Source organism: Athene noctua, chromosome 14 (genome assembly GCF_965140245.1).
Source record: "Athene noctua chromosome 14, bAthNoc1.hap1.1, whole genome shotgun sequence".
Taxonomy (NCBI): Eukaryota; Metazoa; Chordata; class Aves; order Strigiformes; family Strigidae; genus Athene; species Athene noctua.
In genome coordinates, this window is record NC_134050.1 from 20922023 (window position 1) to 20947080 (window position 25058).

Here is a 25058-nt window from a genome sequence, read left to right on the forward strand (position 1 = left end):
GTCTCAGAGACAAGACCGTCAGGATGTTGCTGAAAGCTGTAGCTTCTGTCTTCATCTGCCTTGCTATGCTGTTGGTATCTCTCCCCTGCACTCCTACCCTTTACATCTGGCAGTGGAATTTTCTTATCTTTCCCACTCTAATTCCATTTTAATTCTCTACATTATTTCTTTTAATTTTTCCCTTTATTGTTTTCTCACCTCTTGACTAGTCAGAAATCTTATGATTTTTCTTCCTAATCGTTTCTTCATCGTCATTTGAGCTCCTCTCTCTTTTGGGCTTAATAACTTGCCATTTTATATCATGGCATTGTTTCCTGCTGTGTGTACTCAAATTAAGATGCATCTGAAGATGAGACTGTATTACACTAAATTCAGTTTTTCAAGCATTTTAACAGTTCCTCTTACTATGTATCTTTTTCTACTCCTCCCAATAATTTTTGATTTTATTTTGCATTTTTATACCTAATTGCTATTTTGAATCCATACTTAAATCACTAGTCCTAACCCTACTTTCTTGTTTACTTGTGTTAATCCTACAGAACCCCATCCCCACTGGGAATTTTAGTGAGATTTGATTTCAAGGCATGATTTAGCAACACAGGCTGGCTTCTTTTTTTTTTTCACGTTTTGCTTCTTTTCGGAGTGTCTATCGATTCTACAGGCCTTATGTGCTCTTCTGACTTAAGACCTCGTAGTAACTACCTGGCTACAAATACTTTTTAAGATGATACCTTTATGTAGGTATTAATTCCAAAACCAAGAGAAATCATCTTAGGCCCTGGAAGGGCTGAAGCATACACATGGTGCCGTATCACTTATGGAACACTTTGAGAATCCATTTTCTCCTGTGACCTTCAGTAATCTCCAGCAGCAGTTGTTAAAGATATAAAATGCAGTGCATTTATATATCAACTACCACTAATAAAAAAGCTGTCCTGCTTATTAAACAGAATTCTAAAATAGCATGGAGTCTCACCTGCTGTCCTGGCAAGAATTTTTCATGAATCAACATGACATGGAGAATATCTTTATTCTTTTAAACATGAATGCCAAAAATATCTAAGCATATATTATTAACTTAGCATAAAATGTCTAAAAAACAAGTATTAATTTTTATATAATCTGTCAATTCATTTAGATTACTTTTTTTTTTTCCAGAAACATGGCAGGAAATAGCTTACTCCTGTTAGAGAAAATAAAATCTACTATTATCCCAACAGTAAGAATGAGAAGAGGAAAATATGTCACAGAGAAAATGTCTACACAAGAAAAAAGAACAATTAAACAAAAGCTTTTCCAAGTTTTAAGGGAAACTGGATTGCAAATGCAGGGTTCAGCAGATTTCAATCCTAAATGCTACGTACATAGAAGATTTTCCCATAACAAACTCTTGTACTTTACAATAGGAGTAAAAGAATAGGAGGAAGGTGACCTCCTTTTACAAGGCTCATCTGTCTAACAAATCTAATGTTGAACAAAGTCTGGTGTGGGTTTTCTTTCCAACGGTAAATACCAAACCTGCTGAAAACATTGCTATATTTCCCAAAAATAGTACATCTGCAGAGAGCAGAAATAAGTTCCCAAAACAGAGAATACCCAAAGCTAAAATTAGTAGATTTGCTTACTACCACTGGAAATGGAATTGTTTCACAATTCATAAAACAACTAAAATAAGACAGCAAATTCTTACTCAGTTTCTACTGCATCTCCACTCACATAAACATCCAATAAAGTAATTTTAAGTTAAACTTACTTTTAATAAGAGTCTAGGTAAAGACTGAACAATCAGCTCAGAAAGCCCTAAGCGAAAATCTGTTTAGTAGAAAATATAATAACCTTTCTACAGTATTAAGTTACTCGGAAGAATGTTGGATGTGGTGTTGGTTTCACTTACACGAGCATAATTCAGAAAGAATTCAGCTGAAGTAAATTAAATTCTTCCTATGAAAGACCAAAGATCAGTAAGTAGCAAAACTGTGGGGACTATGGTAACAGACTATTAATATTTCTTTGCTTTATAACATGTTGAATGTTATTCAACTTTCAGTCCTTTAGATTTTAATTATGCGTGTAGGACCTGGCATAAACATTTCCCAAACTCCTCCATGATCATCCGCTCAGCTAGACAGTCAGAGTAACCTCTTTTTTCTGCCTCTTCGGCTTGCATCAGGAGACAAGTACATATTACTTTCACTTCTTCCCAAGATACACATACAGCTGGTTTCCTGACAGAGGAAAGGAAACTGGTATGAAATATCATCATTTTAAATAAACAAAATAATTTCAAAGACAAACTGCAAAACTCAGTTAAGAGCTGGAATGCACAGAGCTGAATCAGAGTACTCGCACTGTTACATCCTTGTAAGAATTTCACTGTTCTACACTGATTAGCTTCTGTCTCTAACAGATTGCTTCTGAGCTTTTGTAATTTATCACATGGAAGGCTGTGTTCACGTTACATAATTAATCTATCCTCCATCAGCATGCAATAGTCAGATCCTGCCTCATGTACAAGTAAATGTGTTAAAAAGGCATAGTTAGGGTCTAGGAGGCACTAAATGTAAATTCAGTCTACTTCTGTTAGAGGAAGCAGCACCAAGTCCTTCAAGGATTCCCTGAATGGCACCTCAGCAGTCTTGCTTTGAATAAACTCTTGAAACTACCAGTCATTAACATCATAATTCATTCTGTTATATGAGTAATGTAACTCATCCTATGTGCAATTCAAGCAGAGGCATAACTTGGCAACATCTACCCCATCAATATGCTACAAACTGCGTAAATTATTAAAATATTTTTTAAACAGATCATCAGAAAACATTTTAAAAATGGAATTAAGAGTAGAGTTTGAAGGTAATGGCTGATACAAAGAAAATGATGCATGCAACTGCAAATTTTAAAGCCTGGTGTAAAGCTCCCTAAAATCAATTAAAAGGTGTTTAACCAATTTTAATTATTATTAACAGGTGCTTCTATTTATTAGGCAAATGACTATACAGCAACCAAAACAAGAGATTAGGCTACAACTATGTTAAAGAGCATAACAACATCAGGATTGTATGGCTGCCTTAGAATATTTTACAATCCACATTGCCAACACAAGTACAATTGACAGGTGTACTAAAGGAAGAAGTGATGGGAAGGAAGCAGTGACATAAACATGCCTATTAACTGAATATCACAAACATATTAATAACATCATTTTCTTAGTACTTCTTTGGTCAAGCTTTTGTTAGAAATGAATGCTTGAAGATAAAAAAATTTAAGAACAGAGAAACTGAAGGAAAAACAAAGTAGCTAAGGGGGAAAAATGCTGAGAGAGTGAAATATGTGATAAATACATAAATAACCTCTGTTTTGTAAGCAGAACTAACACATATATCCCTGGACTCTATACTGTATTCTTACAGGATAGTTATAGCTTCTCCTTTAGATATTTACTTACAGAAACAAGATAATACAATGTGAAGTGACTCCTTGTATATAAGCCATCTGTCAGTCACTAATTCTTAGATAATTATGATAATGGTTACATAAAAAATAATGAAAACAGACCAATGGATTATGCATAGCTATTTCCAAATATTCACCTGTCTTTCCTCAATTTTGGTAAGGTTTTGAATGTTGATGTTAAAACTGGGCTATTTCCTTCATTATTTCCAATGTCCATGTAGTTTAGCACATTCAACTGTTTTTTTTCATCTGGACTTTCTTCATAATTTTTGCAAGCAATGCATTTGCAAACAGAGGAACACATAATTTTAGCCTGGCAAATACAGAATACTTAGAATAAAAATTGTATAAATCTTAAATTAAACATACATTTGAGCAACCATTGGAGTTATACCACCAGGGACTTATTTTAGATGTGCTGGTCTTGGATACTCCCAGAGCAAGACCATCAGTACAAATCCAGTAAGGAAGCAAGACAGGTTTTTATCCATGGGTTGTCTGCAGAGATTGATATTCTGTACGTGGACAAATCACTCCTCCCCTCAATTTGTGGATAACTTTGCAAGATAACAAAATAGCGTGGATGCAAAGAAACTATCAGGATTAGCAGAAAATCATCCCTCTTTTCTTCTGAAGCAAGGTATTAGGTGAGAGCTCCTCACACTGAAAATTTTAGCTGATCAACTCCAGCCAACTTCAGTACTTTTAAGACATGACAAGAAAGAGACTGTGCCTTCTATGTTAAAAAAGTTTTGTGATGAAAAATGCAAAGAGAGAAGTTATTTTTAGCAACTGCTGGTTACAGAATATAGTCAATGTTAAGGTAGTAACTCAAGAAAGTTCCCCTGACTCACCTCAAAGCACTCACAATAATTCCTGAGGCATCCTGAGAACTTGCAATTACATCCTTTGTTACGGTGAGGTTTAATTTCTCCTAGTTTCCTTTTCCCAATCGTTGGTAAGAAAGTTTCTGGGTTTCTATTAAGACAGACCTAAACCAAAAATTCCTAGATTATGTGAAATTCAAAGAAATGTTTCTAAACACCTGAATGACTGATCCAATGTTTAACAAAGAAGTTCTTACTTTCCCCTCTCATTATTGGCGGTATGCAGCCCATGGATAAAGGAGTCTTCCATGGCATTTGAGAGCAGGAATTCAAAGATTCCAGAACATTAAGCCGATGTGGCTCTACCATGGGAAGCAACTTACCTTGTTTTTATGGAATAACCTAAATGACCCATCTACTATTCTCTTGCAGCTGGTTTTCTTTTATTGCTGACATGACTTCATGACTTTCACCAGAAGTAAAAAGCCGTCAGTGAATGAAAAAACCCTTGCATACATAGTTACATACATCTCAGAGGTTTTGAACATATCTTGTTTTGATAATGGCCCAATACAGAGACCATTCACTGAATTCAGCACTGGACTGGAACAGAAGGTTTTAATTAGGTCCAGGACCTTGCAATGTCATGGACTACTAAAAGGTTAAAGAGGTTATATGCCCTCTATGTACAATATTTATGGATGGCATAAGTATGCTTTTGTCAGTGACAAGATCTATTATGGTCTACAATATCTGCCATCTACAGCAGTGAAAGGTTGCACATTGGCAGCAAAAACTGCTGTGGCTTTGACTGGCTGGATGTAGCAAAGCTCTAACTACAATTAGATCAACATCTTGTACAATCCTGAAATTATGTGAATGATACAAAAAGAGTTCTGGAAAGTTGCATACAGGAAGCACAAAGCCATTAATGTATCCTTAAAGCATCAGAATAAGACTGCATCATCACTTTAAAATTTACAAAACTTAATATAGATTAAATTATTTCCCAGATTGAGCAGCTGGATACACACACAAAAATTAGCCCACATTATTATCCCTTATTCCACTAATAAAATCAGTCTCCAAATGCAGAAGCAACATGCTTCTCACTAGTGCAGGTTTCAGTGTCACTGCCAGGAGAGCTAACTCTGCATTGCTGCATGGGTCAGCCAGGAAGGCTAAGAGAGACAACTGAAGAAGATCTGTCGATTACAATAATAATTTGGATAGCAACAATTTGTTTTCCTTTAACTACTGTCTGACTTTGAGATTCAACAAATTTTCCTTCAACTGAAAAAATTTTCTGAAATTAAATTTGCGTTTGAATACTTCCTTCCAAGAATAGAAGTTATCATTCAGTTAACACATCACTAGTTTTAATCCACAGCATCAGAAGTTCTATAAAAGGAAGGAAATAAATTTCTTTATGTAAGAATAATACAGAGGCAACACTTAGCTTTATTTAGGTTAAAAATAACACATTTCAAATACTGTAACTAGTAGAAAAACCCACACCACTGTATTTTTCATATATGAAGCTGATACAAATGTGTATTGTACTTGTTCCTTTTCTTTTTTTTTTACCTTAATGGCTTTAAATCGCTCAGTTTCACGAAGCTGATTGTTGTAACAATTATTGCAGTTGCAGTCGTTGCAAAAATCACCATTGGCAAAGCAATCACAGTACCTACGATTAATATGTAAAATAACATAAGAAATTAAAATATTAACCGGTTTAAGTGTAAATTTTAAAATTTAAATTCTACTTCTAGGCAGAATGTTCAGTTTTTACTCATGAAAAATATACCTTTCTCTGTAATTTAATCACATCAAAACCCAGACAAAGAGCTTCTCTCTCTTTCCATGTTACATTTTGCAAAATACAGCCAGTCCATCAATGAATCAAACTTTAATTATCATGTATACATTTCTGTGCATGTTATTTATGTATGAAAGCAGCAGCAAGACAGAGGAATTATATTTTAGTATAAAGCATTTACATTTTACATGGGATTTTCCAGATATGGTGTGAAAAATTCTTCTACCTTATCTTTTTATTTTTCATACCTTGGATTACTTGCAGTAATCTACACCTGTCCACCAAATCTGGAACTTGTGTGACACTAGTTTACATCAGCTGTGAATCTTTCTAACTCAGTATCGGATGAGTAATTTTTAACATGTATTTACTGTTCATTTTAAAGCACACATTTCTTGTATGTTTGTCCTTTCATTTATACACTGTTATTAGCATTTATTAAATGTTGATAAACTATTACTTACAATTTAAGACACCGAGATTTTGTGCAGTTACATGGTTTCTTAGACTTTGTAACCCCTGAACCAAAAGGTAAGCTACACAGGTTGAAAAAATAAAAAAAAGGGAAAAAAAAGCCAAATACAACTACAGTGAAAACGAATTATTCTATAGTTTTGGAACAATAAATACTGATTTTATTTTTTCACACCAATATTGGTGCTACTTAACAGGTGTTGCCTCACAGAGTGCATGACAAGAAGAGAATAAGCAACCTGTAATCTCCCTCTATCCACCAGTTGTCACTACGTGGGACAGGTCTGCCCTTAGTCATACAATCCAGTGATGGTTGTGCAGCTGCAAAGCTATCTCACCTTTCACACTGGGGTTGCATCTGCCTCTTATTTAAAAGTGATCTGCAATAAAATATTATTAAAATAATTCCGTTAGTGATAGAAATACAGGCTAAACACATGTTAATTAGATTTGGAAAAATATCAATTAACTTAGAAAATTAAATGTTTTTCAGGCAAATGGACAGCACAGTTGCACAGATCCTAAGGAAATCTGAAACCATGCGACATAGTCTTGACTGCCAGCAACTGGCATCATGACTACCAAGATATATACACAAAGCATTCTTAACAAAACTGCGTTTTTGTTACAAGAGAGAAGCAACTATGCAACATGAAAATGTCTAGGAGTAATTACCAGTTAAAAATACAAAATTCATCATGTATGTAAGATGTTTCATGCATCTTACCCCTCTGAGGTTGTTTTCACTGGCTCGTGCAGATCTGATTCTAGATGGAATGAGGCAGTGCTAGCAACTAGTTGTAAGGGTCCATTTGCCAACTGTTCAAGATAAAATGCATATATATCCTGTTGATGTTAACTTTAAAATAAATACTGTTGTAAGCTAACAGAGAAAAACTAACACAAAGAAAATGCTTCAGGGATTATTTGATTGCCAGGATTACTCATAAAAACTCATGGAAGTAGAGAGTCATGAAAACAGCATGCATTTCCTCTTGGAAATAATTCAGTATGTCAGGAATCCCGTTTCTCCCGTCGCAAAGAACCAAGAATAGCTTTCAGTGTTGCAGTGTTGATACACTATTTTCAGTTTAGTGATAGTTCTAGATTCAGTTGCTTTTAATTTCAGTCATCAACTGAAACTGGATAGTGACTTGGTGATTTACATCATGTTCAGCTGCAATATGACATCTAATTAGCTGAAGACTAGGCAAAATTTTAAAAATAATCTCACAGGCCAAGAAAGCACACTGAAGATCTGTTGTCTCTTCAGATATATGGTTAACAAGGGCCTGGTTATAGAGAGAGACAAGGGAAGAACAATTAGGATTATGCTGATATTACCAGTAATGAAGAGACAGTGAATAATTGTATATCACCACTATTTAATAGTTGATTAATCTATCTGACCATAAAGGAGAGGGAAATTAATATATTTAAAGCAAAAATAAATCTAGGATTTGGGATAAAGTTAGAGAAGAATTACAAGCCTTTCTACATCACTGTCAAGAACGTTTAGGAACCAGCTTGCAGATACAGCACCCTTAGATATGAAAGATTCCCTAGGTCATTGTTTGAGTTGACCTTTGGGTTTTTGCTTCCCTCTTTTGTGATAGTGGCTGCTATCCACAAATCATTGCCTGTGCTTGTACTGATATCATGTATTTACTTCACACAAATCGAAATTTAACAATGAAAAATTTGCAGTGATTTTTGCTACCAGGTCTGTTGGAAGTAACACATGAGAAGCCAAACATCTGCAAAGATTTTCAGTCTTCTGTTCAATTTTCATCAACAACAACAACAAAAAAATCAGTAAAAATTATAAAGACTTAATGACTGCTAAATTCTAATTGAGATAAAAGAGTGTAAAAAAAATCCTACTGGAATAAAATATATGCCGCCTTCTGGTAAAAGTCAGTGTGCTTTCCTTCACCCCAGCAGAGTCTCAGAAATAATATAATCTATATAATACCAAATTCAAGGTTTCAAAACTGGAAGAAATTAATTTTTCTTATGAAAAACTGTGGTTTTAATTCTGGTATAACTTCTAGAAAATGTTGAAATCGGACACCTTTATATGCAGAAATTATACTGAATGCAGGACTAATCTGTCCAAACTAGCTAAACTGTCTTAGAAAATGCATACAGTTGTTACTTCCTAACATAACCTTACAACGCATTTTAAGAAAAGGAAAAAGGGTGTATATTGTACCTAACAAGTTTAAAGGATAAAGCTTCTTTACCTCTTGTTCATTTGGAACCAGTTCACCTGGAACAGGCAAAAATTGCCCCAGTACACCTGTTACAGGGGTGTCCACACCTGAAAAGGCAACATTTACCTGAAGACAGCAGAACTATTCACAGTGTATAAAGCTGCATTTATGCATAAATATTTTTGTAATTAAGCATACAGGCAAATTGGCATCTTCAACTTCTTTTGTTAATAAAAAAGGTTACCTGAGGCTCTCTGTCCTCTGTTAGCACCTTCTCCTACAATTTAGTTTTGAATCCAAACTTACTCTACAATAAACAGTGTCAATGAAAGGCCTTGAAGTTTTCTCTCCAGAAATGTTTTTCTCATTGCAAAAAAACAAGAATAAAAACCTGACCACACAAATACCCCTGATAGAAGAGCCCACCACCAATTTGTCAGCTAGAAATTTGAGCACAGGAAGTTTTTACTCTATGACATCAAGCACATTTAAATTAAAATGTCATAGACATAAAATATTTTTGAAAAATAAGAAAAATGTCAGAAATAATTAAATATATCTGTCATTAGTTCTTATTTTACAAATTTCCAGAGTTCTGAGAGAGCATCTAGAACAGAAGTCTTTAGCTTATGAAAAAAAATCACTAAAAACCCATGGAGAAAACCATAGCTGTAAGTCTTTGTGTAAGTCCCAGTGAAGAACTGCATGCGCTGCACAAAGAACTGCAAGTACATAAGCATCCCAGCCCAGGGAGAGAAAAGCAAACATCAGTCAGATGCAGACATCAGATTACAATATGAATCTTACATCTTGTACTCACTTCCTTCCCACCTAAAGAAAGAAAAAAAATAAAATGGGAAGTCAAAGGACAGATTAATTCAAAAATTGAAGAGATTAGTCCCTAGAAACTTTTAGATATAATTTCTGGATCTAATTCTTTTATTTGCTTTGAAGACGAGTAAAACAGAAGAAAGCTCAAGCAAATAAAAACTAAAAAACATACGTCAGCGCACTTCTCCTCAGCTTTTTCTTCCCTACCATTACATCAAATGAATGAGAGTTTGAATTTTATAAAGGAACATGACCTTTAACTTGAATGTGCCTGGTTTACTCCTCTGATGGCTTCTGACAAATATAAGTAAACAGGTTCCATACCTAGAGCACCTGCTGAGAGATGCTCACACTCAGCACCTATTGATATTAAGAGCAGTATCTGGGCTTCTACGGTACCCAACACTTTTTTTAAAGGTTTTGTTTTCACATTGCCATCAAAATTCGCTACTGTAATAAAATTATAATAATAAATAATTAAACGATGTTAATAATGTTCTTGAGGAAGCTATATCCAAGTAAAGAAATATTTCTTTAAATTAAAACTAAACTACACTCAAATACTTTGTTGCTGCTCAGATGAAAATGTGTTTCTCCATCTAAATAACACTAACTTTAGGACCTCAGGAACCACTTTCTTTAAACACTGATAGCATTTCAAGTTCACATAATTATGTAAATATTAGTGAGACGTTCTGAATCCCAAGGCAGATGTCTGTTCATAGTCCTCAACATTTCATTTCTGGAGAAACAGTGACACTTGGTGACAAGCTGGGGTAAATGCAAATGTATGCTGGTGTTTATGTTAAATGTCCTTTATGGAAAGTAATTTGTATGTTAAAAACTTTCCATAAATTCAAAATATCCATTACATCATTCGTACTACACTGAAGCACCTAGAAATTTTTCAGTTATAAAGTAAAATAATAACTGGTGATAGCTACATTACTTTTGGCTCATCTCCCCCTGCTGCTTAAGAACACAAACACATTAACAATCTATGATATACACTCTGACAGGCCAGAGATGATTTTCATTTTCACTGTACCTGATTGAACGTAATTGTGCTGATCGTGATAGTCAGGGATTAGGGGAACTGGTTTTAGTTCTCGTGTGCCACAACAGTTTATACAGAACACTTGAGTACCTCCTTCCAGCTGGCAGATAACCTGGAATGAATAATGAATGGTTATCTTTCATTTAAGAAACTGTAATTCTAAGCATTTAGATATAAAGGTTTTCCTAAGTGTCTTATAAAGCTTATAATCACAGACTGGAATCTCAAACAAATGGATCATTACGCATTAAGATGTTTGCTTTCTGACTCTCAATTTTAATTTATTTTTGGAAGCAGCTATAGAGATCTAACACCGGAGCTCCTCAATCTAGGTGATATGGATTCCTGATACTCTGCATTGCTCCACGGAGCTTTGGAGAGTGTATTGTGTATTCAAGCTACTTACTAGTGTGCTGGCTTCAGATTCAGTTCCCTAACCAGAACATGCCATTGTAATTGTTTATGTTTTATCTCATTTATTTAGCTGCAATTTTAAATCAAGACTTTTCCTTCGAATGAAGTAGACTTCAGATTGTTTGTTTGTTTCCAGCTGTTAAATAAATAATAATATGTAATATATATATAAAGTAGTGCTATAACTAGATAAAATTTAGACTCTGAGTCCAAGGAAGGGGCAGCCTTATTCTTGAAACAGCTCTTACTAAGTGGGATTTCTTGATGCTAGTGTGGTACAAATAAGTTAATTTTCTCTAGCATATAATTTTGCTATCAATTACAGGATATAATTACCACAGGGTTGGCATCATTTCTGTATGAACATCTGGATTCCTCTGCTACACTGTGCAATGCTAATAACTTGCAGCCAGACTCATCAACATTTGAACTCTGAAAAATTGCTCTGTCTTGGTGATTCTCGATAACACTACTAACTGCCTCTCTTACCTCAGCCTGAAATATAAAGTTTAAAATTTTAACAGGCATGATTAAAATCTACTTTAAATTCCAAGCAAATACAATACATTTAAAAATGTATCTGCATAAATCATATAATCATATATTTTAAAGCAAGGATTACATTCAAATGTAATACTGAGAATAGCTAATTTACTTGTCAGTGACAGAATGCTTTTTGCTTACATTTCAAGTAAAAATATTCTTGAAGAATAACAATGAACAGTAACATACTTCACAGTAACAATGGCATTCAGTGTCTCCAACATGATGAAGCATCAACTGATTTCTAAACTGCCTTGAAGAAGTTAGGCAACAGTCATAGCAAATTATGCAAAACAAGAATTAATCTTGAATTATATAACTTGACTGGGGATCACTGGGGTTTAGTCTTAGTAGAAGTAGTCATCAGAGACTGCATTGCAAATTCAGTTTTATCTATAAATCACAGTGTTCCAAAATGAACTTTTGTTACTGTGCTCAACTACTGTGTGTCATGGCATTCCATCATAGATACAGCAGCACTTGCATTTGTTAAAAGCCAATTTATCACCTATCTTGCCAATTCATTAACTGTAGTACAGTGTCATCTTCACAGAAGTCACACTTCCAGATGAAGCCTTGCCCCTATCAGTACATGCTTTAAAACACCAGATGGACAACTCTGAAAAACCTGGCTACAAAATTCCAGTAATTTTCAGAAATCTTCCTTTCATGAAATACCTGAATTTCCATAGTTTGTCTTGCACATATGTAGGAAATATTTGAAAAATTCAAGTATTTTGAGAGAATAATTAAGTTGCAAAGAACATCTCTCCATAGGCAGAGAATGCTAATATTAAAGCTGGATTTTCATCCTCAGCTCTGTTCCTTTATATAAATTGCACATGTGATAATGGCCAAAGTACTAATCAGCTGCCCAAGGGTATTTGGTGCAGTCGTGCTATGCAGTGTGTTTAGGTGGCCTCAGGAGAAGCCCCCTCCCTAACTGGCCTGAACTGGAACCAGAATATGCAAGTGGCAGACAGGAGCCAGCCTGACTTGAGCCAACAGAAATGGAAAAAGGCAAAAAATGCAGATGCTGTGCTGCCTTCCTCCACAATATAGCAGTGCAGGAAATCCATGGAGCAACATTTTTCTTTCCCTCTCTTTTGTGAACAGATCAGACAGGACAGTGTTTGAAAGAACGTTTTACCCTTTGGCACTTAGAATAAATGCCATTTTAGACATTCAATGCTTGGACAGATTCTTCCAATAATAATAAAATCTTGCATGCATACTTACTGTTTCATCATAGACAGAAGCACTAGTCTGAGGTAAGCCACAAATACCACTGGAAGATTCTAGTACATAAAATAAAGCATGTTTTGATTACAAAAACATCAGTGTTTTATATCAGGAAAGCCTTTACAGCATCAATAAAAGATTTTAATGTCATGACAGCATTACATTCTTGTGAAAGAAATAACTGAATATTCTTTTGTAACAGACTTGCTGGGAAAAACAGACATCAGTGTGGGTCTTTTTTATGTCTTTAAGAGGTTTATTGAGCCCATTTGGTAAAATTCATTTCGCTTCAGGATAAACTACCTTGTAAGATCAAATCTAGCAGTGAGTTTAACCCTGAGCAGGACTGTGAACAGGTTATGGGCAGAACACATCAAACCACCGCTCACAAGCTCACTGTCAGCAGCAGCATCAGTGCAAACCATGCACATTTCATACCTGGTGGTCAAATTTCAAAGTGAAACAAAACCATTATTCAACTCAATCAAGGAAAACCTGTGCTGTGAGAAGGAATATCTTCTTCCCAGTCTCCTGAGAGAATGGGGAGGTGTTATGAACGGAAGGGAAAATCAAAAGTAAGACTGAACTATGTGGTTGAAGCAACATGAACATACATGAACAAACAGTGGTCCATTCTCCTTTCAAAAATTCTTAGGTATATTAACATTATCAGAAAAGGCTCATACTGCAATTTGCCAAATCCAGAAATTAATTTATTTAGCTATTTAAATCTTTCCCTAAGCTTATAAGAGAAGAAAAAAAAAATCTCTCTCAGTCACTCAGAGCACATACCATTTGAGCACATGGCCAAGTTTTGTAACTGCATAGTACTGGTTTGGGTTCCTTGAAATTGATCATAACAAATACAATTATTCTCACCCGCAACTGGAGGTATGTATGGTCTGAACACCTGAAGAAAATAATGTTTTATTTATAACTATTTCATGCATTAAATGATTTAATTTTAAAAAGCCAAATCAATGAAAACAGACTTAAAGTTACCTTGAAAATTGGAAGTTATATAATTAAGCACATAAATGTTGATGCCTATTCAGTATTAGTGGATACTGTTGTATACCTTGAATATTATTTCTGCTTTTTCTGCTCAACATATAGTTATGGTTCAGATCTAGTTCATTTACAACTATAAAAGCATCATACTTAATACCTACATTTGTATTTTCAAAAACATATCAAACGAACAGAAAATGGAACAAAGACAGAAACCAACTGCTTTCTAGTTTCAAGTCAAAATTGAGATTGTTTGAACTAGACGTTTGCTCTCCGTCTGCATGTGCTGTGCTTCCTCTTAATAACAGTTTTTTAAGGTAACTTAAAGAGCAAGCAGAAGGTCTTGATTATTAAAAACTACTCATAGTATTGAGCATGTGTGTAAACTACCTTCCAAGTCAGAGATAATTTTATACTCTAACAGTGACCTGAAATCAGAAAGAAAACTAAAACATGTAGGGTAATTGTCACAGTAGACCTCAGGATAAAATGCCACTGGGAAACACCCAACACACTGGGCTGGGTAGTGTCAGCACGGATTTCTGTGATGGGAGGTTTCCTGCACAGACAGCCCTGCAGCAGCCACCTAGCTTCAGCCTGGCACCTTGCTGGGATACTGCGAGGGAAAATCAGACCTCGTTTTCAACCAAGTGTTTTTTGCCATTTTTGTTTTCAATGCTTTTGATTTTTAAATCTGAAAAAACCACCTTGTCAAAATAGTTACATAGAAAAAAATGTCAACAGATACGCCTAATTATTTCAGGATAGCTCCTCAAAGGAAACCTTAGTGCTTCTCTAGAAATAGCACAGAGCAAACAAAATTTGGAGATTTCTTCAGATTATATTCTACAGCCATAAACAAAGATGCAAGGAGACAAGTATTCTACATATGAATAGCCTGCATTAAGCAGATGGATTTGGTCCTGTGAGCATCACAAGAAGTTTTATCCTGTGTACCTTTCTAGATAGTAATTGATCAAACATAGAAAATGTAACTGCAAACTATACAGAAAAACTGCCAACTGTGGTAAGCCATGGGAATCCCCTCTCTTACAAAACTACTTTCCCCATGAAGGTTTAACAATACAGGCTGCAGTTTACTGCTGCAAATAAATGACTTTTTAACTCATTTGGACTATACGTTTTAAGATGACAAGTGTGTCACCTGTGGAACTAAAGAACAAAAGGTAATAACCTATTTGTACTTCAGACATTTATCTAATACTTGCTAATATAGATGGTAATATATAAAACCAAATTGGGTATGTTTGTGTCGTAGTAGGATTTTTTTAATGAGCAAGATAACTACCCAGCCATTTAAAAATATGGCTCATACCATGGACAAAAAAGAGCAGCAGTCAGAACCATAAGGTCACACTGCATGCTATTTCTGGCAATAAAACCCAAAAGTTTCTTTCTGTATTAACTACTAAGTCTGTTCTAGTATAAAATCTATGACACAGCTTTAAATACTAGGTGGATCCCATATAAGTTTTAACGTAGCAATTCTCCACATTTAAGTCACAAATAAGCATGAATATAAAAAATCCTTTTTCGCTTAATCTTACTGGTATCATTCTGACATCTTGATTGACTGTTCCTTCTGGAGATAAAATGCTTGAAGTTGGAACACTGTAATTTTTATGCTGCATCGCCATAGAAGAGAGCAAGTGGACACCATCTGAAGGCAGATAAGGTGGATGCATACATTCAGCTTCTGGAAGATTGAATTTCTTATATTTTTCAAGATCATCATCACAGCTGTTGTTTCCATGCGGATGTACTTCAACGTTTACTATTGTATTTTGATTTTCAGTGGTATGCGGATACTTGAAGTGATCTATCAAAGTCTCTCCCACATTTACAGTGCATAAGTGATTGTCTTGACTAGTTATCAATCCTCCTTCGATGGCATTATTAATTACTGCAGTTTCCAGATTAAAGTTCTCATAACTAACAGGACTATTTTGACTAAATATTTCAGTTACAAGCCCACTGTCTGCTTCTGATCTTAGATCAAGCAATATCTGATGCTCCATAGTTGTGGACAGACTGCCAACTGGTTCATATTTACATTTTTCCTCGAGGATCACTACATTTTCTATTTCGGTATTCTTCTGAATGGTTTTTCTATCTAGAAGTGAATGAAACAGACAACCAAACAACACATGAAGATCAACCCAATTAGCACGTAACTGTGAAACTTAAAACCATAACGTGGGAGGGGTTGTTGGGGTTGTGAGCCCAGCTTCCAGAAAACACCGGCCACCGTGCCGACACAAACAAACGAGCTGCTTTTAGTGTAAGAACACATTCTTTGGAACTTTTAAGCTCATTAACAGACTTGGATCGGTTTTGCTACTCGGTGTTAGTAGTCAAAGAAAGAATCACACTTGCGATCGCACACTCGGGACAGCTCTGACGAGGCCGGTTTGTGTCGGGAAGCAGCACACTAACCCTGCCCGTACTCCCCGTGCCGCCGCCGCCGGTTTTAGACGAGGCCCGGCCCAGCGCCCCCGCCCCGAGAAGCCAGGCCGGGGCCCATTCCCGGACTTAGACCGAGGCGCCACGGGAGGCCCGAGCTGCCCCGGCCCCGCCTGGAGGGACCGAGCAGCCTCTGAAGGCTCCGGTGTCCCGGTGCCGGCTCCGGGACACGCGGGGCGGCGAGACCGGCCCTGCGGGGAGCTCCGGCTGCCCGCTGCCCCCGCCCCGCCGGTTTCCGGGCAGAGAGGAAGGGCCCGGCCGCCCCCCCGGGGCCCTCACCGGGGACACGTCGCTGCCCCTTCCCCCGCCGTGCTCGGTCCCCACAGCCTCGCCCGCGCGGCCGGGACCAGCGGCTGGGCCCGCGCCCGGCGCCTCCCGCCCGGCCCCGCACTGCGCAGGGGCAGCGGCGGGGCGGGCGCGGCCTGGCGGGCGGGGGGTGCGTGTGCGCGTGTGTTTCGTGTTTAAAGTATCATTTCCCGTGGAAATGGTGTCGCGGTACCCGGAGTCAAAGATTAACCCGGACGCCGGTGCCGAGTGCGAGAGGTTGTTTGTCACAAAGCGTGCACAAAGCTGGTGCACGGGGGGGCAGCTCTGGACCCCCCAGTACGAAGGAGACGTGGCTATACTGGGGAGAGCCCAGCGAAGACGACAAAGAGACGAGCTCCCCTCCTCTGAGGAAGGGCTGGGAGCTGGGGCGGGCGGGAGCAAGGAACGAGGAGCCAGGCCCTTCCCCGTGGGGCCCGGGGACAGCACCAGAGGCCGCGGGCACAAACGGGAACACAAGAGGGTCCCTCCGAACACTTTTCCGCTGTGTGGGTGACCGAGTACTGGCAGAGGTTGTCCAGCGAGGCGGTGGAGTCCCCTCCTCGGAGACACGCAAAAACCATCTGGGCACAGTCCTGGGCAGCCAGCTGCTTGGACCAGATGAGGTCCAGACGCCCCTTCTAACCCCAACCATTCTGCTTCCAGCTGCTGCTCCTAGAGCCCCTTCCACAACTCTAAATCTTAGAATTGTCACCCTGGTGCCATAAAGACTTCAGAGTTTAAAAAACACTCCAAACCTACCAGGCACTGGCTTATGGCCATTTCAGATAAAAGATGTTTTTCTTAAAATCAGAAATGGAACCTGAACTTTTCATTTTATGTCTTCACTTTTAGGAAGTTTTGTGTATTAAAAAAAACTACAGCAACTAAAAATCACCCAAACCAGTTTGAAGTTACCTTTCATCCATTAATTCAGCCATATAATTAATCCAAGAAGAAACCAGAAACAAATTTTCCCAACGCTTTTGGTTACAAAATTCCACCCTGCTGACCCTGGGTCAGCACCCATGAAAGTTTGGGAAAAACAGAACAAAACAAAACAAGCCCACACTTTCTCCTCCCCTCTCAGAGGTTTCATCTAACAGCTACGTTTTTTATTCTAGTACTTCCCACCAGGAGTTCATTAATCTTAGAAGGAGCTGATTAATCCCATGCATCATGTACAACTACAGCAACACTTTCTAAGATGCATCTTATACTTGTCACCCTTAAAAACAAGCAGAAGGAAGGGGGGGGGGGGGAACCAAAATAGATCAGTATTCTGTGCCTAGAAACTTTCCATACACCATTTTTTGTTCAGATTGAACATATAAATTTACAGCTTCAGCATACAGCCTTGTTGGAGATGCTTGAAATGCAACCAGGAACTTAGAGCATCTAAGAGATGAAGTGTGTTCTTTAATGTAGTGAAGGCTGCAAAATGCAGAAAAGCAGCAAACTAAGTGACTGTGAAAATGGTCTGTCACGTAAAACTATGTGGGCTTTGTGTGAGATTTTCTTTTTAATTAAACAGCAATTCAAAAAAACAGTATGTGAAGCTTTAAAGGGTAAAAAAAAATCCTCTTCAACAGTCTCAGAGTAGTCCCCAGTTTTAATGCAATTTCAGAGGAGTTTTCGGGTACTGGGAATCTTCAGAGAAAGCAATATTTTAACAATATTAACTTTTTGTGAACTAGTAGTTACTGCTTTATCATTCATATTCTATGGATTATTCACTGTAAAGATCAAACTAGTGCTATCCACTAGCTTGCTGTGGTGGGGTTTTGGCAGCAGGGGAGGGAGCTACAGCAGTGGCCCCTGTGAGAAGCTTCTCAAAGCTCCCCCAGCTCCAGGTGGGACCTGCCTCTGGCCAAAGCCATTAGCAACAGTGGCTGCACCTCTGCAATAATGTATTTAAGAAGGGAACCTGAGAGGAGAAGTTGGAGCTGTGAGGAGGAAATCCATGTGAACACCAAGGTCGGTGGAAGGAGGAGGAAGCAATGGAGGTAGACCAGAGCAGAGTCCTGTATCCTGTGGTGATATGGCAGGGCCACCCCCCTGCCCCCATGGGGGTCACCAGGGGTGCAGAGCCACACGTGCAGCCCGTGGAGCGGAGCAGAGCAGGGGGCTGCGCCCAAAGGTGGCTGGAGGAAGCCCCTGGTGCTGCAGCTGAGCCCTGGGAGGGCTGTGACATGCAGAGGGGGACCCACCCCAGAGCAGTCTGAGAAGCACTGCGGCCCGGAGGAAGGACTCACGTCAGACTGTCTCCCATGAGAGGGGAACCATGCTGGAGCAGAAGGCCAGGACTGGTGTGTCCTCCCCCCCCACCGCCTTCCCTGCCGGGTTGCTGCTGGGGCAGAGAAGGGAGAGCGAGCAGGAGCAAAGCTGAGCCTGGGAGGAAGGGAGGTGTGGGGGAAGAAGGTGTCTCACTGTCCCACTCCGTCTGTTAAGTGTTTTTTGTTGGTGTTTGAATTAATGTTCTTTTTATTCCCTCAAGATAAGGACAGGGAGGGATGACTCCCATTATTCCCAAGCCTTTTGTTTTATTTTCTCCTTCCAGTTGCTGAGGGGAAGGGGTAAGGCAGCAGCTGCATGGTGCTCAGTTGCCCTCTGGGCTCAGACTGCTTCACAGAAACATGAAAAAAACTTATCAAAAGTAAGATCTATGTTGTTTCTTCTTTCTCCTGAACCTGAAACCAAAAACTGCTCATTAAGACATTCCCTGTTAACTAGCAAGTCATATATAAATCACTGCTAAAACAATGTATAGTCTGCTACTATCATTCCTAGCTGGATTTAATAATGATTTCACAAATCCAGAGACAGCAGCAAGGGAGCTGGAAAGAAGATACAAAGGATATTAAACATTGTACTAAGTAGTGGTAATTGTGAAATTTTATTTTTTAAGTCACAGAAGAAGGTAGAAAATAGAGACAAAGTGGTAGATCTAAATAACCAACCATAAATGTAAAGTAATGAACAAGATAAAAAAACTAGCTTAAATTAATATATTCTATACAAGAAAAAAATTGGTACGAAGGCTGAATTAGAACCATGATTTTCAAGGTCAGGCACACACTTCCTTAGTCCCTCATAAAACCCAACCCTTAAAAGAATATTTAAGTCGGAATGGTGTCAATCCTGGACAATGCATAGTCTCTAAATGCACTTAATGCTTTCCTAATTTCTGTCATGAAATAGCTGAAATAAGAAATTCGGAAAATGCACATTCAAAGTATTCCACCAATCCCACACTGCTGTTTAATAAACAGGTCAATTATCATCCAACCTAACTTTTACCACCTATTCAACCCTAACTCTGAGCTCTTAAATCATCAATGAGAATAAGTGATTCAAGGTTTTAGTAACAAATTAGTAGTTTTTCTAGAATATGAACATTTTAAAGTACACTGTACTAGAAAGTTCATTCAAATCTAGGTAATTTCAGTTACATTCCTATGGCTTTTGAGCAAAAAAGCAAGAAGTTTCACTGTATGTACACAATATCGAACATCAAGATTTAAATTAATTATTTATTAATAACCTACATTCACTGTGGATTTCTAAGATTTACATCCAAAAAAAGCACATTTTATGTACATGCTGTTGACATTTTAAAGAAAATGAAATAAAATCTGTTTAGGAATTATGATCTATCCCAAATTAAAAAAAAAAAAAAAAACAACACATTTAACACCACAAAATGTTTAAAACATTTACAATAAAAAACAGCTTTCTGTGCCAATTATACTTACTCTCTAAGAATGTAAAATTGCATTGATAACTGCACTAATTACAATTAGACTTGAAACATTTAAAACCTGAGAGTCAAATCTAAGCCTTTTTTTTTTTAAACAGAAAATCCTATAAGCCAATAAGCTTTAATGTTAATTTAAGCACAGACTGGTCAGTGGTCAATAAAAACAAAAAAACAGTGCATTATTTTTGTATCTCCAAAAAGAACAGACCACTACAAAATCGTTGCAGTAGTTTGATAAATGCCAGGCCTGCCAGCTGCAGCAAGGCTTATTTCAAAGTGTCCTTTCCCACACACTGTACCCTAATCAAATAATGAGTATCTTTGGCCAATTCCTGTGAGGGTTCCTACTTTTAGATAAGCGTGCATTTGCTTAAGTATGCATCTGGGATCTTTCTTTGAGGTTTCCCCACCTCAAACACACATATACAGGTGTTTTAATAGCTAGATCAGAGGAAAAACCCAAAATAAAAACAACAACAACAAAAAAAAACCCATGAAGAGGCATAGAAAGTTAAAAATACTGGCCAGAAAACATTCAATGTCTAATGAGAAATTTTATATCAACCCCAAACGCTTTTTAAAATCAGCACAGCTGTGGAGCAGCATTCACTGTATCACCATGTACCTCACATTAAAAAAAAAAATAATAATTGTTGTGCCAACAGGTACACTTTGCTGCACTGCAGGATGTAAAAAGTAACCACACCTATAAAGCCTGGGGAATAGAGACTTTTTGCACAAAGTTACTTCATTTTGTAGTAGCCACTTTATTTCTGCACTCAGAAACATTATGCTCCTTTTTGAGTGAAATAGCTTTCCCGTCCCTCCTTGTATCCTTCAGGAACTGTGCTTGACCAAGAGCATCTCCCAGGAGGGGTTTGAGAAGGCCATGGTTTTCCCATTCTGGAGCTACTGTCCACAGCTGTAACAGCCTGCCCTTCTCCTGCAGATGGCTGGCAACACAGCAGTCGTCCTTCCAGGCTGACAGCGGGCAAACTGCCTTTGACCACCCCTCCAGGCAGCCGTGCTTCGGGCACTATCCAGTTTAAGCAAACTGACATTCCCTAGGACCCAGAAACTCTTATCTCAAATGACCACCAATACCATTCACCAAAATAAGCACATAAGTGTCTGCAGCTCTGAAACAAAGTTACTCCTGCATTTCATAGGGACTGATCTTTGCCACTTAAGATGGGAGCATTTTCTTAGAGCTTTAAGCTGAACTGCACCATATGGCAACATACTCAAGTCTACTTGTGCCAGAACCAGTTTGAAAACTAGATCTGCATTGCTGCTACTTCACCTCCTGCACCACTAAGACAATGTAAAACCAACTCCCAGCATAAGGTTTTTTCCTGGGTTTAGGATCTTCCTTTTTCTAAGGCACTCGCATGAACAAGCACACAGGTTTATTTATATGGAAATAAAAGTGATGCGGCAAACATGCTTGTAAGTAAGAAGAAAAATGTGATATGTGCTAATTAGGTGACACATTTGACTACCCAATGTAGCACTACCCAATGTTTACTTTTTTCCAAAACCCACAAAAATTTTCAATTTGATATGTTACAGTGGGTTATATCGGGGATTTTTCTGTGTATGTTTTACAGAAGTTACCTTTAAAAAAAACCCCAAGAAACAACTGACGGTAAAGAGCAACAAGTTTTGTCATTCATTGGCATAAAGCAGCAGATACATTGAAGAACATTCTGCTATAGCAAATAGAACTTTTTCTAGTATTTGAGTTTAAGATAGTGCGTTTTATCCCTTTGATTCTGGAATACAAATAGACTAATTTTAAGTAAAAAAAGAGCAAGTGTATACAAATTAAGAGAAAACTGCAGGAGTTAGAATATACACGACTTCATGCAATGGTACTATACTTCATCCCTAGAAACATACAAGATTCCAAAGGTCATCCCTTTGTGGAAATAAACTCTTCCAAACTACTGAAAAAAACACCCCAAACCAAACATTCAATACACTGCTAAGGTTTTCATAGGTGATCAAGAAGATGTTGACTCGGTTTCTTCGCCAGCTACTGTTTGACAAACCTTACTCTCATTCACTGTGCAGAAGAGTTCTCATCCCAACAACAGGAGATTGCTTGGCACCAATAAGGCAATTCACTTGGTACAGTTTTTACTAAGGTTAAATAAGCCCATGATGTCAACCATTGCTTTTTTGATGTTTTTTCCAAAACGATGAGAATCCTTTAAAAATAAAACACAAAACCAAAGACTTGTCAATCAGCAATTAACTTTTAGGCAAAAGAAGGAACCTTTTCACATTCTGTAATTTTAGAGCCTATGGACTTCAGGCATGTATCTTACCATAAAATGGGGAATTTAAACCACAAAAAATGTAATGCTGTACAAATTAATCCAGGTTTATGCTATTTCTAACAAGTCCTTCATTATGCATTTACTTTCCTAAAGACAGAACAGAGATCATCTCCTTTTGAAATCAGATGCATCTATAGCTTTCCATTACTTTAAAATAGCTGGGTTTTGGTATTGGTTTGTTTGGGTTTTTTATTTTGCAAAAGCTAGTTTTCAGAAAACGAAAAAATGTTCACAAGGTGTATGAATAATGGCCTAAAGTACCAAAAAAGCAGAAAAACTTTGTATTTGAGTTCCTATCAGAATCCTGAATTTTGCCATTGAAAAATTACATGAATTATTGAAAATAAAAATCAATTATCTAAGAGTAAACAAACTATGAACTTGTTCTGTTTATTCTAAGTGTCAGATGAATGGTACAAGGAAGAAATTAAGATAACAAATATAAATTACTAGCTACATTATAGGACTTACTACAAAGACTCCGCTAATATCAAGACCATGCACACAAATGCTGCCCTTTCTGTGTGGACCTTTGACTTGACTAGTAAGTAAAAATTACAGGGAAATTTAAAGTACAAGCTAACAGGCATCTGAAGAACAATTTGAACTAGGAAAAAAAACGAAGTTGTATTTCCTAATCTTTAATGATTAACCAAAGGCACCAAGAATTCTCGGACAAGTTAAGGTCAAAAGAGGAAAACTAGTTCAGCTATGTAATCTTGATCAAACTAAGCATGTTTATTGAAGTCATAAAAACCTAGGGGAAGAATGAAATGAAGCAACAGCAGGATACTGAATAGATGACATCTACTACAGTCTAATAATGGGTGTTAGTCTAATAAATTTTTGATTAATTATGTTTCTCAAGCACAGATTACAATTTGTGGGCCAGCTTCTTTCAGTATTATTTAAACTAAGAAGATTTAAAGAATAGGGAACATACATTTTACTTTGTCTTTACAACTGCAGCCAGAGACAAAAATCAAAGCAAAACTGTAATAAAAAAACCCAGGAAACACCCATCTTACTCTTTATGGGACAGATACAAGTCATTTCACATGAGTTCCAAGGAACTACATGTGTGTAAAGACGACCTTGGGCCACATGCTTTCTTTATGCTTGAAAGCATAAGTGAATAGAATATGGTTTCTTTGCTTCATAAAGCTATTAAATTTATAGAAGTGGGGACACCCCCCCTCCCAACCAAAACAGCATATGTTGAGAAAGAATACATTATAACTGTATGTTGCAAGTCCTGCTAAATTTTTTTTAGACAATGAGTAGAACAGTTTTATAAGCAAATACAAATTTATTAAACCATAGGAAGGAACTGACTCTTACCGTATCAGAACAAGATATTTTGCTGGAGACGTGGAAATGGATGGCATTTTCATCTAGGATAATATAAGAAACACCATAACCATCATCAGCCACCTAGGGGAAGAAAGAAAGGAAAAAAAGTTCTAAACTCTTTCTTTCTCCTTCCATTCTTGAATTATCTTACACAATTACACAATTCTTACTGTGCAGGTTTTAAAATCCATTGCAATTTCTTCTCAAGCAAAAATTAAGCTTCCGTATTTAACGCGCATCATTTCTGAAGACTGATTTCATGTAAGGAAACTGTTCTATTCTCAGCTGAAGTGCATGGAATTAACATTTTATGAATATATGTCTGGAATATTTCCCATATTTCGTATTCTGAAATAGAATACTTGTTCAAAGACCTTATCCTACCAAGGTCTGGTCCTAAGCAGCTACACAGCTTCAGTGCTTAAGTAGAAAGGAATAAAGCAGTTCAGTTGTATACCTAAACATCCTGTTTCGTGGGATCACTCTGCAGATGTAAACATATATTGTATAGAAACACAGAGTATACAAGCCTTGTACTGTGAAAACTTGCCCAAAGTCATTCAACTCTACAGCAAAATATGATTCTGAACACCTGTATCATGAACAGAGCTCTGGTCTGATTTCAACATTAGCAGGATTAATTGTCCTGAGTTACAGACTGATGTTAAAGTACGCCTAAGAAACACAGACTATCCTGCTGCCACCATCCTTCCTCACCTTCCCAACTCAAAGGATCACAGCCTTCAAGCTCCTTGTGGCCACTGCTGCTAAGCAGCCCAAGAGCCTTCTCTCCATTAGTGCTACAGGGCTATACTCTACAGAACACTTAAAAAAACCCCAAACCACCCAAACCAACAAACACCACACACATGGAAAGCCCAATGTACTGAATCTCTGGCTACTTCAAACCAAAGCACAGTTTT

The 25058-nt window shown here is 37.5% G+C and overlaps 2 protein-coding genes across 2 annotated transcripts in view; both read right to left on the reverse strand.

Moving 5' to 3' along the window:
• Positions 1–1011: 1011 nt before the first annotated feature.
• Positions 1012–15542, reverse strand: TESMIN (testis expressed metallothionein like protein). Its single transcript, XM_074917996.1, is given in 12 exon segments — positions 1012–2225; positions 3591–3766; positions 4308–4445; positions 5868–5970; positions 6915–6956; positions 7304–7395; positions 8823–8899; positions 9600–9623; positions 10672–10792; positions 12877–12935; positions 13672–13789; positions 15459–15542. Coding segments are annotated over 12 exon segments (1227 nt in total). The 3' UTR covers positions 1012–2032.
• Positions 15543–19554: 4012 nt separating this feature from the next.
• Positions 19555–25058, reverse strand: part of CPT1A (carnitine palmitoyltransferase 1A) — a 44456-nt gene continuing 38952 nt past the window's right edge. Inside the window, exons 20-21 of the mRNA XM_074917994.1 lie at positions 24124–24216; positions 19555–22650 (exon numbers count right to left, since the gene is read on the reverse strand). Coding sequence (XP_074774095.1) covers positions 22564–22650; positions 24124–24216 — 180 coding nt within the window. The 3' untranslated portion in view covers positions 19555–22563. The remainder of the gene's footprint in view (positions 22651–24123; positions 24217–25058) is intronic.